The sequence below is a fragment of the Medicago truncatula genome, chromosome 1, assembly GCF_003473485.1.
Source record: "Medicago truncatula cultivar Jemalong A17 chromosome 1, MtrunA17r5.0-ANR, whole genome shotgun sequence".
Lineage (NCBI taxonomy): Eukaryota > Viridiplantae > Streptophyta > Magnoliopsida > Fabales > Fabaceae > Medicago > Medicago truncatula.
The window spans coordinates 16,613,197-16,632,162 of record NC_053042.1 but is presented as its reverse complement, the minus strand read 5'-3'; the positions used below and the strand labels follow the sequence as shown (position 1 = coordinate 16,632,162).

Below are 18,966 nucleotides of genomic sequence, written 5' to 3'. Positions count from 1 at the left end.
GGTGAATCAACCCACAAACCCTAGTGTTTGTTCCTAAGAGACAAACTCTATACAAACCCTAGTTTTGTTGTTGCTTTTCTAAACCCTTGTTTTAGACCCCTCTATCTCAAAGTTTGCTTTGATACAAGGTCTATATTTATAGTAAAAGTCTTGCTTAAAATCTGTAACAAATCTACTTAAAATCTGTAACAAATCTGCACCCAAAATATGTTTTATTTTTATCCGCCAGCGCACCATCGTGCCACGATGCGACCCCATCGTGCCACGATTTTTCCAGTGCCTTGCCCAAAAAACTAAAACCTCCATCGTGCCACGTTGCCCAACCGTCGTGCCACGATTCTGCAGAAACCTGATTTTAAGTTAACTCTTACAACATCCTCTATTACAATTTGAGAAACGAGAAAAAAAATGAGACCTCCTAAGAGAAAGAAAATGAGATTGTTATTTACATCCAATAATAGAACTTGGGGTTCTCTTGATCAACTTATCTTTTAGTAAGAACATATTCAATAATTATAGTTTTTGTTTTTTTAGGAAATAATTATAGAAATTTAAAAAACGGTAGTAGTATCTCCGTTTGAATTGAGCTTATTTTGTGCTTATGAAAAATAATTTATTTAAATAAATAAGTTTTTGTGTTAATTTATAAGTTCTCACTAACGAAACTGTATCTTCATAAGTTGTTTTTTCCTAAATTACCTTAACAACTTATAATTAATACATAAAAACTTATTTATTTACATAAACTGTTTTGCATAAGCTCTAAAATAAGTCAATCCAAACGGACTAAAGTTGTTAATAATTGATATTGTTTTTCCAAGTATACCGTTCGTAACAGATGCTTGATTTATGTTTCTGATCATAGTATTTTTCTTACTACAAAAGAGAAGTTAAGTAACTAGAGATATTTTTAGTCCTCTTCATAAAACCAAAATGTAAAAAAAGATGAAGAATTGTGATAAAATGAGAAAGGAAAGTAAATACATGTTATCTCAATCTCAAACAAAGGCTAAAATCAATTACAAAATAGTAAATATTTCCTAAAATACAATTACAACCAAGGGCTTACACTTTATGTAGTATTTGTTCATGCACCAAGAAGCATAGAACTACATCATTATTGTGAATACAACAACCAATAACTAGTTTAAAGTGTTCAAACAACATAATTGAAATCACTTTGTTGAAAACTAACATGAACCAAATAGAAACTATCCTAGCAATTATAACTTGATCTTCACAACAGCCGCAAAGTACAGTGGGTACCAATAGGCAATAAACATAGGGTTTAGGGTTTATATATAGGGCTCACAGAAATTCCTTTTCAATCTTCTTATATTCCAAAGTAGTAGAATCACACAAAATAATAATACTTAATTGATAACCTATGGAGTGGAAAAATAGAAGGTTTAAGATTTTAAAAACATGTTGCAAATATAAAATTAATTCATGTTATGCACCGGTATTTATGACTGTGACTGCAGTTTAAACCCTTGATCCTTCTTGCTCAGTGGCCTCGGCACCTTCTCCCTCATTCTCTCCACTTAACTCTTCCAACGATTTTCCCTTTGATTCCGGAACAAGTAATGTGCATAACATCCCAACAAAGTTGATCACACCAAGCATGATAAGAGAGTTCTTAATCCCAATACCGGTTGGGTACCCTTTATCGGTCTTGGTAGGATCTTTACTTTGTGCAGCATACAAGAATCCAAATGCACCAACAATTGCTCCTGCCTTTCCTGCAGCAGCTGAGATTCCATGACAGGTAGACCTTAACCTAGCCGGAAAAATCTCTGCCGGTACAACAAATGTCGTAGCATTTGGACCAAAATTAGCAAAGAAGAATGTGAGTGAGTATATTACAACAAACCCAATTCTATTCTCTTCCTTGCTCCAATGATCATATGGTATGGCAAGTGCAAACATGAAAACAGTCATGAAGAAGAATCCCATCATTTGAATAGCGAAACGACCCATGTGATCGATAAACGCTACTGTGAACCAGTAACCCGGAACAGTACTGCACAACGCAATAAGTGTTTGTGCTCTTGCAATCTTGTAAACCTCATGAATTGCATTCATTTCTTTTGCCGGAGGGATCCATCCGATTGCGCTAAAAATGTCCTTTTGGAAAAGATTCTGACTATAGAAAGCAATATCCAACAAAAACCATGTACTACATGTTCCAAACAAAGCCAAACCATGTCGTGCTGCGAATTGCTTGCTGAACAAGCCATAACTATTCCTTTTATCACTAGTCATTTTTTCTACCTTCTCCTCTTCAACTTCAAGTTCAACTTGCAACACCTTAGACATATCCGCAGCAGCTTGTTTCGCGTTCTTAGCAACAAGAGCCGTGTAACGAGCTGTTTCTGGCATTTTCATTCGCCAGTAGTACGTCAATGCAGCTGGAAGAGCACCGAACATAAGAATAAGTCTCCAAACATAATCAAATTGAGGCACTAACAATGATGCAGCTGGATTTTCTTCAAAGGTAGGAACCTTATATTTGTGATCAAATATAGAAGCCACAGTCAAAGCAACAATTCCACCACCTAAGATACCAAAACCTTGCATGGCAAAAACAGCAGCAATAAATGCACCTCTAGTTTTTTTGTTAGCATATTCAGACATGATTGTAGCTGAAAGAGGGTAATCACCACCAATACCAAAACCAAGCCAAAACCTAAAGAAACAAAGTGTTGCCATAACACTCTTTGGACTTGATCCAAAAGAGAGTCCTGAAGCAACTGAACAAACCACCATGAGAATAAGTGTTAAACCATAGACTTTTTTCCTACCAAGTTTGTCGCCAAGCCAACCAAAGAATAATTGGCCTGCTAGTGTTCCAACAAGTGCAACACCAGTTACAGCTGATTGAGCACTTGGTGGAAGTGTTCCTGGTCTTGTTGGATTTGGTTCAGTGTAATATATTCTCCCTAACAACTTTGTGACAAGGGAAATGCAGAAAAGATCATATGCATCAGTGAAGAATCCCATTCCAGCAATCACAATTGTAGTGAAGTGATACAATTGTGTCTTGGCCACATCAAGTGCATTTAGCACTCCTAGCTCTCCTGACATGGCTGAATTTGTTACCTAGTCCCCTACATAAGAACAAAAAGACATGTTTACCAACCTTTGACTATATATACATACATACAAGGCCATTAAAAAGTTTATGTGAATTGAGTTCAAGGGATCATTGGAGTTCGGGAAAGCCACGATGCTCAAATTGTGCTAACAAAGATACTTACATATTACCCACTAACGATGTTCCACACTTGGCTTATATATCTAATAAATATCTAAAGTTTATTGATATCTAATTAACTCTCACAACATAGTAGAAATAGAAAACATACGAGTATGACAAAACTCTTTAGTAACACGGGCTTTACCTAACAATTATTCAAGTGTTACTAAATTTTATTAGTAACATTTTTCTTGATTTAGTTACAATTTTCAAATGTTACTAAATGTCATTATTGTATTACCAATTACTATCATTGTCCTTAAGCATATAATCCTCTTTAAAGAAAATATTGTCCTCAAATTATATTTTCTTTTATTTAGCAAGAAATAAATAATATTGTTATGACAAAGCTAAATCAGTTCTCTCTCTTATGAAAGTATGAAAGGTATACTCAAAAAAAAAAAAAAAAATCAATTATCAACGGATTCAATACTACCTATGAGTTGACCCTTAGTAACAAAAGAAAATCTGATGTTACCAAGGAATTATAATTAATGGTTAAGAAATATTCCGGCAATTTGTTTCTAGTTCTAGCTTAATTTAATTTTAGACAGCAACAATTATAAAGACTCAGACACATAGACATTTAGAGACGACAATTTTTTTTGATTAAATTATCTTTCTTGGTGGCCCTACGAAATAATAAATAAGAGAATTAAAGAAGTTTTTTTATTTTAGGGAAGAATAAAAGTATTTTCTTGTCATATTAACTAAGAGTCAATGTTTTGTTTAGCATATTTTTCTTTCTCAAATTATTTGTAGTTTAAATTACAAAGATAATGTTTATTACTTTCAATACCATGATCTCATTTATTTAAATAATTTATTATTGTCTAGTTTGTATTGTAAAATATTGCATGATCATTTGATATATTTTAGCGCAAATTCGAAATCTTAATTCGTCTGTTTTCTTCATGTAGTGTGTGAGTTTAGCTACTACACCCTTTGAAATAAACAAATAAATAGTTTCTCAGTTAGCTATTTACTATTATATTTGTCAAAGTACTTGGTTCGTAGGGACAGATTGCAATCAAAGAGGAAAAGATTAATTTGTTCCTAAAATATCTTGATGAATACCAAGATAGATAAAAAAAAGTGGAGTAAAGAATAGGTGCTTGTGACAAATTATGGTAATTAGTACTCTCTTTCTAATTATAAGCACTTTATAGTTATTTTACACATGCATGAAATAAATTTCTGGTAAATAAACTGATGCAGAAATTAGAGAAAGGAGATTAACATTGAAACGAAATATGAAAATAGGCATAAAAGATTAAAGGTACATGAAACCATTTCTTAATTCTTGAAGAAGTTCTATGAGCTAGTACTTTACGAAAAGAGTAGTAAGACTAGAACTAATTGAATTTCCAAAGTAATGCATGGGAAAAATTCATGAAAATAAGACATATCCACGTAGTCAAAGGTGGAATGAATGATTGTTTGTTAAGTACGTTATATAACTGCCTTTATAACTAGAAAAGTACTATGTGGGGCCTCTCATCTAAGTTATAGCAGCACAATATCTATATTTCCATGTAGTTATCTCAAAGCATTAATTTCTACATTTGCATGTAGAGATTAATTTTGATATACCAAAATAAAGTAAAGCTTGATTTTTCATTAAGAAAAATGATAATTGTTGACAAACTCACCAAGCTAGAGAGATAGAGAGAGAGAAGACCTCCTTGTGAGAAGTCAAGTTTGTATGAGGAGCTAGCTAGGTGCCTGCACTTTGAGCAGCTAAACTATTAATATGCATATATATAGGTAACATGAACCTTGCTAGGTCAAAGGAATCAATTCAGCATCAATGGTATATGCCTAACCTAATCACCACTCACAAGCATTCATCAATGTAAACGCTTTATAAGCACTATTTTTTTTTTAATTAATTTTCTTGTTTCTTAAATCTGAATGCTAGTTATGTTAATTAATGATTAAACTTGGATACCCTAAGCATTCAACATTAACAGAAACACATACATCATTGTAATAAAAAATGTAAATAAATAATAGGAAACACATGTAAATCACTTGCATCCAACCATGTTTATTTGATATAAAATTAGGAATGAAAAATGTATTATAGATAAATGATATTTGTACAACTAAATTTATACAACTTTTGCGGCAATTGCTATTGGATATATCAAGAGTTGAAATTCACTAGCTAATCACCAAAGTAATTTCATTAATCACAAATTTAAACATGCTTAAGCATAATTTCGGGATGTTGACCTAAAGAGATTTAAACACCTTAAGACTTAAGTAAAACAATTATGTTGTTCAACGATTCAAAATCCCTAATAGATTTTTTTTTTAGCATAATATGTTTTGAATAAGAGGAGAATAAAATGTATATTTTAATATAAGAGGAGATGGAACAGTAATTCAAACATCTGTAAGGAAAGCGAAGTGTAATTTACTCTCTTTTTTAGAGGAAAACCACTATAATAGTTGACTTTTTTTTTTAGGGAACTATAATAGTTCACATGCTAATTTATTCTTTCCGAGTAATATATCCTTAATACAGATACATAACCAATTAAAAATCTAGGACATCCATTCCACTTAAGGTAATTAAGAGATATTTTTTAGATTTGACATTGATTCCACTTGTGGAAACAGATATATGCTCAATATATTTAATACCCCTTGTATCTGTTGCAACCCAATATTCAACTATACTGGTAGTTAGAGGTTCTCCAATAACAAAATTCTGGGTTTGTATAATAGTTTCTATTATGCTATATCATAAATTATCCATTCATAGTTTGCTTGTTGATTTTTTAAGTAATCCTAAAGAGACTATAATCTTAATATTTTCGTTCAATTTTAAGCAAATAACAAGTGGTCCCTGCCCTTAAAAAATAAAGACAAGTGGCCTCTAATTCAATAATAAATTAACTTTTATGTGTATGACACGATACGTTATCTAAAATACTTAAAAAAAATAAAAAATTATAGAATATACAACTTGACACATCCTTTGATTGCTACAATGAGGAAAAATGATAAGGGGATTGTTTTATAAGACCTAAAACCTCTTACTGATCAATCACATAAATTAAAAAAATTTGGTAGTAATATTTGTGAAGAATCCAATCTAACACTATTCCTAAAATATATATAGGTTGTCAACAACTATTTTCAAATAGGAAAACGGTAATATATTGAGATTATTATATGCATATGTGATATCAAGTCGTCACATAAGTATAAATATTAGAAGTAATAATTTTATTGAATTGACTCACCATAAGAATAAATATAGTGTGTTATGTAAATGTCAATAAGTTATTTTCAGAGTAATAGTGGAGTATGCCACCCTTTAACTTAAAGAGGAGTTGAATATTTTATTCTTGTCCATAATAACCAAAAATATATTTAACTTTTTTTTAGGCAAAATAAAAATTAGATTAAAACAAAAAGAAAGATATAAAGATTGGGGGAGCATGAGACCTGACCCAGGCACAATCCATTTAGGAATAAATCATACCAAGTGGACCAGTCCTAATCTATTCTAACAAAAATTCACTAGTCACGGGTGCAACCCAGCGAACCCGCGTACGGGCACGAAACCAGGCTACAAAAAATTTGAAGAGTAAGATTCTGCAAAAACAGTTAGGAAATCTTGAATGGATCGACCGCAAACACGGTAATCCAAGTGCCAACAGCTCCCTGAACAAGCGCAAGCATAAGAGCTCTTTCGAGCAAGTACCAAAGTATAGGTAGCCATGACTACTTGAAACATATGCAGAACTCAACATATATGAAAACATTAGAGAATCGAAGGACATACCAACCAACACAACGGTTTCCAAGAGACGCGTAAGAACTCAGATCAAAGGATGAGTCTAATACGTTACTAGTCAGACCCTTTTGGGTTAATCGAACCAACAACCTCTAACAGGTATACGAAACCAACTATAACAACATGTCAAACATCAACCACCCAATACAATCTTTGATCATGAACAGAAAGCATAAAAAAAAACGCATACCAAACAGTCCCAGAGAACCAAGAACACAAGGGCCAGCAACAACAAGCAAAACACTAACACCACGACCCTAAATATAAAGTATTATATTTAGTCTGCATTAAACCTTGCAGGTTTTTTTATCTGAATTTTTTTATATATAGTATAGATATAGATTTATATTATATTTGTTAAATTACTATTGTTATTGAAAAAAATAAAAATGCTTTTTTGGGTTTGTTACAATTTAAAAGTCATAAATATTAAAACTTAAATTTTATATAAAATATCGTTCATAATTTACACGCGTTTGTACAATAAATAGAGCGGAAAGACGGTCACATGAGTGCTCATCTTTTTGCTAGTAAAATATAAAGTACAAAACGTACCAGTGCCAAACACTCTTACCAAATAATATAGGCTTAATAGATCATTTAGTCCCTTAATTTATTTTTAGTTTTCTATCTGATCCCCTAACTATAAAGTATCTCAATTTGGTCCCATAAATCTTATGTCGTTTAATATTTTGGTCATCTCCGTTAGTATTTTGCAAAATCTATTAACTCATTTCCATATGTCATTTAAAATTGGTGATCAACGGTTGAATTTAAAAAGCACACGTGACATACCGTAGACTCACAACATATGATAATTCTTATTGTTTTTCCATTTTTGTTTTAAATTTCCTAAAGTTAAAATTAAAGTTTACCAACAATCTTCAGAGTGTTCCCTCTTGATCTCCATACTTCATACCGAGAAGAAAAAACATCAAAAGAAAAATCTAGTAATAAGCACATTCACCAAACACCCTAGAAAATCTGATGGTGATGAAAAAATTGTTGTTGCCAAACAAAAAGATCTGAAGCATTCTTTTGTTAATGAATTAGGAAGAGATTTTTCTAGTAAAAAAGTTGGAAATTTTAGGAAAGACTTGATTTTGAGAAATGGGTCAAGGTTAAAACGTGCTAATGAAACGGAACCATGTTTTGTTAGTTAGAATTTGGAGAATTATTTGAGACCTTTGTTGGAAGAAGAGCTTTTGTTGATAAGGGCTTCTGATATACTACTATGTGGTGTGTGTATGTTGGTGTGGTATGGTTGGTGGACAAAGCTCATTTATAAATGAGTATTATGTTGGAGGTGTGTTCGATGAAGAAGAAGGAAAAGGTTTTTAGAGATTTTCAAGATAAATGAGTTTGATTGTGAGTTAGATGATGGTGGTGGTGTTTATTCCAGATTTAAGGATTTGATTATCTGTTTTTGATGATGTTGAAATGATGAATTTTTGAAAGAAAAAAAATTAGATTTTTTTTCTATGAAGGTTGAGGAAAAAGGAAGATGACAATAGAAGTTATGGTACGTTGTGAGTCCACGGTATGCCATGTGTGCTTTTTAAATCTAACCGTTGATCGCCAATCTTAAATGACACGTGGAAATGAGTTAACAGATTTTGCAAAATACTAACGGAGATGACCAAAATAGTAAATGACATAAGATTTATAGGACCAAATTGAGACACTTTATAGTTAGATGATCAAATTAAAAACCAAAAATAAGTTAAGGAATCAAATTATGTATTAAGCCCCAATAGAACAACTCGTTTCCTAAAAAAAATAAAAAAATAAAAAAACTATAGAACATCTCGCAGTTAAACTATGACGCTATGTTATTGGGGTATGATGCTATGTTATGTGGGTTTATATCGGTAAACAAAGTCAATTATTATTTTTGTACCAAATAACAAAAATCAATTATTATTAATTTACCAACAAATAAAGTCAATTATTATTTTGTAAAAAAAAAGTCCATTATTATTAGTTTGTGCCAACAAAAGTCAATTATATTTTTCATTGACTTAGACATAATCAAAGCTTAATTAATTTTAGAGCTGGTATAGTATTGTACTTGTGTACGGGTGCAAATCGTGTCGCGATCCAGGAAATCATGGCATGATTTGTATAGATATGAAACACAATAAAAGTACTCTTTTTCAAGTATTTGTTGAGAGAGTTTGAGAATCTCATGGAAATCAAATTAGATAATTTTATAAAATTTAGAAACTAAAGGTTAAGGGTCTTTGGGTGATATTCAAAGGTTCAAGATGTATATCTTGAAGAACCAAAAGAGGGGGCTCTTCGAAAAGGGTTGGTGCATTTTGGATAGAAATTCATGTGTTGGCAAACACATGAGAGGAGAGTCATTGTGAGCAACTTGAGTGAATTTTGAAAACTTAAAAGAGAAGATCCTTAGGAAATCAAAGGCTACGAGTTGGTTTAGTTTAGGGTTAGATTCTAGAGTTGAGAAACAATTATGAAATACCTTAGGTAGTAAAATCATTGAGTCTCTTGACCACGACAAGAGACTCTAGAAAAATGTAGAAATTAGGTTTGTCTTGGATATCGTGTGGAAGCTAGTATACTGCAACTCTTTGTATTTTTTTATTTTTATTTTTTGCAAAGAACTAATTGACAGTGGATTGGAAACTCTCTGGATGTAGATCATTGTTTGGCCAAAACTAGGTAAACAATTTTCTGATGTTGTTTTATATACTCTACCTCTTTATCTCGTTATTCTTTAGTTCGATTGTGGTTTTGCTTTACGTTTAGTCACTATATTAGATCTAGATTTGTTGCTGTTTGTGGTTATTTTGGTTATTAGTTTCTATTGATAATTTTCCCACATGTCTAAGTTTATTGGTGTTACTTTTTGACTTACTAAATTTACAACAATCGACGTCCACCACCAAGCATGGATCCATCTATTGTGAATTGGGGGTTGCCCCCACTATTTTTCTGGGTTATTTGTTAAATCTTTGATATTTTAATTATATCCCCCCTCTTAAAATGATAGGTTTCCCCCATTAAATATTTTCATGAGTTTCTGTCATGAATTTTATAAAATCAAATGTGTAATTGCATTTGAGATGAAATTTTGAATGATATTTACCATACTTTTTAAATATAAACACATATAACAACTTTAATTTGTAGATGTTAAAGAGTTGTTGATATTTAACCTATGACCACCATCTCTTTGGTTTCCAGAAAGAATTGTTAATATTTCTAATATATAATATTATAATCTCAAGTATTTTGCCCAATGTTATCATTTTATCACTTTTGCATTGCTAAATTTTTTATATAAATATATATCATATAAAATCCTGCTCCCATAAGTCAAATTTTTTGGATCCGTCAGTATCCACTACTAAGAAAAGGGAAAAGTTTGTCAAGTGAACTTCATATTGATTAAGAAGGACTTCAGAATGTCTGAGAGGTACTTCATATTAAGATCAGAATCATTTCAAATATAGATCAAATTGACTTCAGAACAAAAGTTCAAAAGAAATCTCATATACTTTAGAATATAGATCAATTAGGTCAGAATGCAGTTCATAAGCATGTCAGATTGAAGCTCTGAAGATCATATTAGAGTTCAGAAAACACAAAACAAATGATCAATGAAAGGTCACACTATTTATAACGACTAGTTTCTTACTTACTCACCAAGAAAAGGTCACACCTTTTCTATATAAAAGACAACATTCCAAGGATCAAAGATGGTGTTATACCCTGATTTTGGACTTAAAAATACTCGTTCAAATTTCATTTCTAACACTGATATTTGTCAATTCGCTGTTGTTTTACTCTGAATCTTTACTCTCTTTTCATCTGCATATTTTACTGTTTCTGTCTCAAAGTACATTCAAGCATGATTTTCTTGCATAAAACTATTCAAAGTGTCTTTCTTGCATTACAAGTCATGTAAAAAAGTCTCTCTGAAACATTGCATTACTTTCTTGCATTTCATTTCAAACATTTGCAAAAATCATACAGAAAGGGTATTTTGGTCATCTCCTGCAGTGGAACCCATTTTAGTCCTTGTGTTTGTCTCTGAGTCTTTTCAAACCATTGTTGAGTCTTTGTTAAAAAATCATTTCAAAATTTTTTGCATCTGAGTCAGGTTGGGTCAGTTTAGTCCCTAGGGGTATTTTGGTCTTTTCCTGTCAAAATTTCGGCAGAGAGGTGTTTTAAAATACCTCATTTTTGTAACTGGTTCATTTTAGTCCTTTTGTTGATTTTATTTTTGGTTTCACTTTACGTTTTTTCAAATTACCAATTTTAGTCCAATTTTATTTTAACTGCATTTTTAGTCCAAAATTTTTAAAATTGCATTTTTAAGTCCTTTTTCTTATTTGCTGTCCAGTCCTTCAATTTTCTTATTTTTTGCAGAAAAGTCCAATTACAGGTGTCCCTCTCTCATTGGGTCTCAAGCACACTTGGCAGCCTATAAAAGGTGCATTCACTGCACAAGTCAGAATCAGAGGGCCATAGATCACACGCCACATCACAAACACTTCCCAACTTTCTCTTTCTGATCTCAAAGATCAAAACTCAACAATTTCCAAGAATCACGATGAACACTCAAGAATGTTCATCCTCTTCCAAACCCTAACCGTTTCCAAACTCCACAGAAATCATCACAAATCAACAGAAATCATCACAAATCAACACAAATCATCACGAATCAACGCAAATCAATGAAGATTCAACAAGATTCCTTGCAATTCTCAGAGATCCAACACTGAATCTTCATCATTGAATCGGCTTCTTCACAATACAAGTGCGAATCCATCACTATTGGTGACGGACTCAAGCACGATCACGAAGAAGACTTGAGAGGAAGAAGAAGAGAAAGAAGATGAAGAAACGGAACCGGTGAAGAAGAAGAAGAGCATCACTGATTTATTTTCGGTTTCAAAGCGAAGATTAACCAACAGAAGCAGTTCAAGTTTTCCCGCAAGGATCTTCGTTCGAATCTCCGATTAAACCAGAGGTAAAACACTCAAACTTCGTTTTTTTTCTTTCATAAAAACATCAACGAAGGTGAATCGGTGTAGATCGAGGGTTTATAAGAAGTTCACTTCAAAAACTGAAAAAAAAACTAAAAAAGATTCGAAAACCGTAAAGATTTTCCCCGATCTACGTCGATTCAAAGCTTGTATGCAATTTCTGGTGTTAGATTCGTATTTAGGATGAAAGAACGAGTAGAATGAAGTAGGTTTAGTGGATTTCTGGTCAGGTTGAAGCTCGCCGGAATCTGGAATTCACGGCGGAGTTGATGAAGATTCCGATGAATCTTCATCTTCTCCGGCCGTTTCCTTCCAGAAACCGGCGAAGGAGGAGAGAGTTTAGAGAGGGGAAGAGAGCTTAGAGAGAGAAAGAACTTGGTAAAATGAAAACCGGCGTGAGCTCGCTTTTATAGGCCAGTGAACCGGACCGGTCCAAAATCGGTCCAATCCCCTTCATTCCTGGCCGTTGGATCTAGGGTTTCCCTCTCTGGATCAATCCAACGCTCCCTGTGCATCCGGATCTGTGGGTTTTGGGCTTGGGCTTGCAGTTTGTTTGTTTCTGCGTTTTTTTTTATTTTTTGTTGCTACTTGCACCTTGCTGTATTGCTATTTGAACCCCTGCTTGCTCAATTTTTCTCTCAAAAATTCTAGAAGAATTCCATTTGTTTTTAATTCATTTTTGGTATTTCTTGTGATGCTTTTACACATTGAAAAACTAATAAAAAATGTATGTGATAGTTCTTGATGTTTTTTTTTACTTTTTAATGGAATTTCCTGTGAATTTTTCGTCACATTGTGTTCATGGTCTTGGTGCAAGATATGAGTGATTAATACGCAATTTCATGATGAATATGTCTCTGATCCTATGTGTGGTTTACTGTTTGTGTGATGTGAATTTTCATTTTTCTTGTTTTGCAAGTAATGTGTGTTTTTGTCAAGAAATAAAGTGCAAAGTATCTCTAGAAATATGTCAAAATGCTTGGCTTGTATGTGTCCTTATAATCCTCACATTATAGCTCAAAATCAAACCTCTTTAACATTGCTATGATGAGAGAATTATAGGTCATGTGCATGTCTAAGTATTATAACCAATTCTAGGTATATTTTGCCATTTTATTTCACTTCATTGCTCTTTTCTTTTTTGGCTATCCTATTCAATTTTGTTTACCCTTTTTACCATTTTTATGCCTTATATTACTAACCATTTCATTTCTTGTTTCATCCATCCCATGAGCATCTCACTTCTTTCATCTCAATTTCTCATAGTTTAGGCATTATTTTTCTTTTAATTTCTATGTTAAAATGTCATGTAATATTTTAGGTAGTTTCAATTTCTCTTTTTAATTTCTTGCAAGACCATAGAATGTAAACTAGGGCCAATGTAACGGACAATGGACTCTCTAATGATGTACACCGACACAAGCACCGACACGCACACACGTTGTATGTATACCGCTTTAGATGTATGCTTAGGAAATGCGATACTTAGAAAAATATCAATTTTCCAAAAATAAGCAAATTCCATCACTTGAAATTTTTTCCAAATAAACCTTGGAGTCAAAACTCCATTGCATTTTCTTTTATTTTCTTAATCAAACTCAAATGAACTCTAATTCCAACTTAGACATTTTCTTTTTAATAATTGAACCAACTCTTCACTACTTTTTCTCATGCCTTTACGGCTTCTTTCTCTTCTTCAAAACCATTTTCCAAAAAAACTAAAATCAATCAAACACGCAAAAAACATTTTTTGAAAGAGAACTACATGGCATTTTGATCCCTTAAAAGGGTATGTAGGCAAGAGGTCAAAACCTCTCCAAGTCCAATAAAACAAAACTTCAAACTTTTTTCTCCCTCCATTCTTAACATAATCAACTTCTTTTTAATAAATAGCATTAAAAATAAAGCGTAGACATAAAACTAAGAAAACGGCTCCTATAGAGTACTATAGTCATTGCGGGTGCCTAACACCTTCCCGTAACGAAAACGACCCCCGAACTTAGAATTTCTAAGGGTTTTCTCAATTTTACCCTTCCCAAGAAAAAATAGAGAATATCAAAGATTGAAAGGTTCAAGCCTAATTAATGACTTGATACCCCAAAATCGGGATAACAGAAATGGCGACTTCACTGGGGATAATTTTAAGCGGGTCACGCCTAGTTTTTCGTAGTTTATGTTTACGCTTTGTTTTATTGCTTACATATGTGAATATTTGTTTATTTTCATTTGACGTGTGGGGTGAGAATATCAAAAGTCCTATACCCGGGCTGAGTGAACTTATGAATAGGTAGAGATATAATCGACAATTCGATCCGAGGGTTGCCTCGTGTATTGGGTTATGCGATCAATCTCACATAGCTGAGGCATTTTGGAAGTAATATTGTTGGCGTGTGTTGTCATGCTTAGGCACTTTGCTTTCAATTGTTCGACGATGCTATGGACCGTAGTTACCAAACCCATCCCTGGCCTTTTTAGGACGTAGTGCGGTGGCTAAACCGAGTGTCGTCTCGAGTTTTAGTCGTCACGCGATACTACACTCAAACTAGACCTTCTTGCGAATAATCATGGAACGGACGTTGTCCCGTGCTACCATGATATACGTAAGAGAGGTTGCAGTTTGGGAACTTCATTAGAACCTTGGTTACTATTATCCTAAGCCTTAGTTTACCGGGCACCGTGTCCGCCCGTGGCCCCTTGACTTTGAATCTCAACCCTCCATGTTTTCTCTGTAATTGAAAAACAATCATGCATACATGCATTCATGCATAAATTTTTCTCATGCATTCATCGAAGGATTGGACAAATTAAAAACTTTGTAAACATTACAGGTATGAAGAAGACTAAATCCTACAAATTCAAGGAGGTTGATTTGGTTAGTTTGAGAGAATTGGCACTTAAGGTTAAGAATCAAACAGGTTTCCGACTCCGATATGGTGGTTTGCTTACTATTCTCCGGACCAATGTTGAAGAGAAGCTAGTGCACACTCTAGTGCAATTCTATGACCCGAGTTTCCGTTGCTTCACTTTCCCGGATTTCCAGTTAGTCCCTACTCTTGAGGCTTATTCCTACTTGTTAGATTCACCTATAGCCGAGAAGACGCCTTTCACCGGTCCCGGGACTTCTCTTACTCCTTTGGTTATTGCTAAGGATCTCTATCTCAAGACTTCCAATGTCTCCAATCATCTTACTACCAAGTCTCACATCCGAGGGTTCACTTCAAAGTATCTACTTGAGCAGGCTAATCTCAAAACCACTTGTCAAGACACGCTCGAGGCTATTCTTGCATTGCTTATCTATGGGCTCATTCTCTTTCCGAATCTCGACAACTTTGTGGATATGAATGCTATTGAGATCTTCCATTCCAAGAATCCGGTTCCTACCTTGCTAGCTGACACATACCATGCTATCCATGATCGAACCCTCAAAGGTCGTGGGTACATCTTTTGCTGCGTGCCTCTCCTATATAGGTGGTTTATTTCTCAGCTTCCAAGTTCTTTCCATGAAAACTCGGAGAATTGGTCTTACTCACAACGGATTATGGCCCTCACTCCTAATGAGGTGGTCTGGCTCACTCCCGCCGCTCAGGTTAAGGAAATTATTACCGGTTGTGGGGATTTTCTCAATGTACCTCTTCTTGGTACCCGTGGGGGAATCAACTACAATCCTGAACTTGCTATGAGACAGTTTGGGTTCCCAATGAAGGCAAAGCCCATTAATCTTGCTACCTCTTCGGAATTCTTCTACTATTCGAATGCCCCCACCGGACAAAGGGAGGCCTTCATAGATGCTTGGTCCAAAGTCCGTAGGAAGAGTGTGAAACATTTGGGTGTAAGATCCGGTATTGCCCATGAGGCCTATACTCAGTGGGTAATAGATCGAGCCGAGGAGATTGGTATGCCTTACCCTGCTATGAGACATGTGTCTGCATCTGCTCCATCTATACCTTTACCTCTACCTCCCACAAATCAGGAGATGTATCAGGAGCATCTAGCCATGGAGAGTCGTGAGAAGCAGATGTGAAAAGCCCGCTACAATGAAGCTGAGAATCTAATCATGACTTTGGATGGTAAGGATGAGCAGAAGACTCATGAGAACCTGATGTTGAAGAATGAATTGGTCAAGGTCCGAAGGGAACTTGAAGAAAAAGATGAGTTGCTTATGCGGGACTCCAAGAGAGCTAGAGGACGACGCGACTTCTATGCTAGATACTGCGGTTCGGATTCGGAGTCCGAGTCTGAGGATCATCCCACCACTTCCTATGCTAGAGAGTTTTATTTGCTTATATTTCAAAGTCTTCCCTTGGCTTAGTACTTCAAAGGGATTCACCTTGTAAAAACTTTGTTTTGCTTTGCTTGTTTAATGTTGTTTACAAAGTTCCTAATTTGTCTAAAAAAAAAAATCTTTTTGCATTTGCATTTGTACATATCATGCATCATATGCATCATTCATCAAGTCACAAAAGGTTTCCAAGTGCTCACTGCCTCCTGGTTCTTCTGCCACAGTTTGAATACATCGGACTAGACTATACAGAAAGAAGAATTTGGTAGCTATGGAAGAGGAAAATGCTCAGCTCCGTACCGAGTTAGCTTCTCTAAGGGAAGAATTGGCTAAGGCCAATGATACCATGACTGCTCTGCTAGCCGCCCAGGAACAATCAGCCACAGCTTTCCCTATAGCCACAGCTATCCCTATAGCTACAAGTGTGATCCCAACTGCATCTACTGATGCTCGCTTCGTTATGCCAACTGGGTTTCCGTATGGACTTCCACCGTTTTTCACTCCTAGTACTGCAGCAGGCACTTCTGGTACCGCTAACAACGGCCCGATTCCTGGGACGAACACTGTCTCCATCAATACTACCTTGCCTCAGACAACGGCAACTGTCACTGAGCCTCTTGTGCATGCCATATCTCATGGTGTTAACATCAACGCGCATCACGGAAGCATCCCCGTGATCAAAACCATGAAAGAAAGGATGGAGGAACTTGCTAAAGAACTCCGTCATGAAATCAAAGCTAACCGAGGGAACGGGAACTCTATTAAGACTCATGATCTCTGCTTGGTACCAAAGGTGGATGTCCCCAAGAAGTTCAAGGTCCCGGAGTTCGACCGATACAATGGGCTGACTTGTCCCCAGAACCACATTATCAAGTATGTCCGAAAGATGGGTAACTATAAAGACAATGATTCACTCATGATTCACTGCTTCCAAGATAGCTTAATGGAAGACGCTGCAGAATGGTATACTAGCTTGAGCAAAAATGACGTTCATACCTTTGATGAATTAGCCGCTGCTTTCAAAAGCCACTATGGGTTTAATACCAGATTGAAACCAAACAGGGAATTTCTCAGATCCCTCTCCCAAAAGAAAGATGAAAGCTTCCGCGAGTATGCACAGAGATGGAGGGGGCAGCTGCCCGCATCACTCCCGCTCTTGACGAAGAAGAGAAGACTCAGACATTCCTGAAGACTCTAAAAAAGGATTATGTTGAAAGAATGATCATTGCTGCTCCAAATAACTTCTCTGAGATGGTCACCATGGGGACTCGTCTAGAAGAAGCTGTCAGAGAAGGCATTATTGTATTTGAGAAAGTTGAATCCTCTGTAAATGCATCAAAGAGTTACGGTAACGGTCATCATAAGAAGAAAGAAACAGAAGTAGAGATGGTATCTGCCGGAGCCGGTCAATCCATGGCTACTGTTGCCCCTATTAATGCTGCCCAGTTACCTCCGCCGTATCAGTACATGCAATACTCTCAGCATCCTTTCTTCCCACCATTCTATCACCAGTATCCACCACCATCGGGTCAGCCTCAGGTACCCATTAATGCCATCGTTCAGCAAATGCAACAACAGCCACCAGTTCAACAACAACATCAACAAGCTAGACCTACCTTTCCTCCGATACCAATGTTGTATACCGAGTTACTCCCGACTCTACTTCTCAGAGGGCACTGCACAACCAGACAGGGAAAACCTCCACCTGATCCGTTGCCTCCCAGGTTCCGTTCTGACCTCAAGTGTGATTTCCATCAAGGTGCTCTGGGTCATGATGTCGAAGGATGCTACGCTTTGAAGTACATTGTGAAGAAGCTCATTGATCAAGGAAAGTTAACTTTTGAGAACAATGTCCCTCATGTCCTCGACAATCCTCTTCCGAATCACGCTGCTGTAAACATGATTGAGGTATATGAGAAAGCTCCCAGACTTGATGTTCGTAATGTTGCAACTCCTTTGGTGCCTCTACACATCAAGCTATGCCAAGCCTCTTTGTTTGACCATGATCATGCCAGTTGCCCAGAATGCTTCCGTAATCCTTTGGGGTGCTATGTCGTTCAAAATGACATCCAAAGCTTGATGAACGACAATTATTTGACTGTCAGCGATGTCTGTGTGATTGTGCTAGTCTTTCATGATCCGCCCGTCAAGAGCACGCCTTCGAAAGAGAATGTTGAGCCTCTGGTGATAAGGTTGCCCGGACCAGTACCTTATACTTCAGAAAAGGCTATCCCTTACAAGTACAATGCTACCATGATTGAGAACGGAGTAGAAGTGCCTCTGGCATCCTTGGCCATGGTGAGCAACATCGCCGAAGGAACTTCAGCAGCCCTGAGAAGCGGAAGGGTCCGCCCACCGTTGTTCCAAAAGAAAGCAAATGCACCTACCACCCCACCCATTGACAAAGCAACTCTGACCGATGTTTCTCCTGTTACTAGAGATGCGAGCCAACCAAGCCAGTCTATAGAGGATTCCAATCTGGACGAGATTTTGAGGTTAATCAAGAGAAGTGACTACAAGATTGTAGATCAGCTGCTGCAAACCCCGTCAAAGATATCCATCTTGTCTCTGCTCCTGAGTTCCGAAGCTCACAGGA

The 18,966-nt window shown here is 35.6% G+C and overlaps 1 protein-coding gene across 1 annotated transcript; it reads right to left on the bottom strand.

Moving 5' to 3' along the window:
- Positions 1-964: 964 nt before the first annotated feature.
- LOC11430787 (probable inorganic phosphate transporter 1-3) lies at positions 965-5,047 on the bottom strand. Its single transcript, XM_003589995.4, has 2 exons — positions 4,912-5,047; positions 965-3,110 (listed from the first exon to the last, which is right to left on the bottom strand). Exon 2 carries the CDS (start codon positions 3,085-3,087, stop codon positions 1,486-1,488), a length of 1,602 nt encoding a protein of 533 aa, XP_003590043.1. The 5' UTR covers positions 3,088-3,110; positions 4,912-5,047; the 3' UTR covers positions 965-1,485.
- Between the last annotated feature and the right edge of the window lie 13,919 nt (positions 5,048-18,966).

Excerpts from the sequence above, each read along its gene's own strand:
- LOC11430787 (XM_003589995.4), bottom strand. The coding sequence starts at position 3,087 with ATGTCAGGAGAGCTAGGAGTGCTAAATGCACTTGATGTGGCCAAGACA.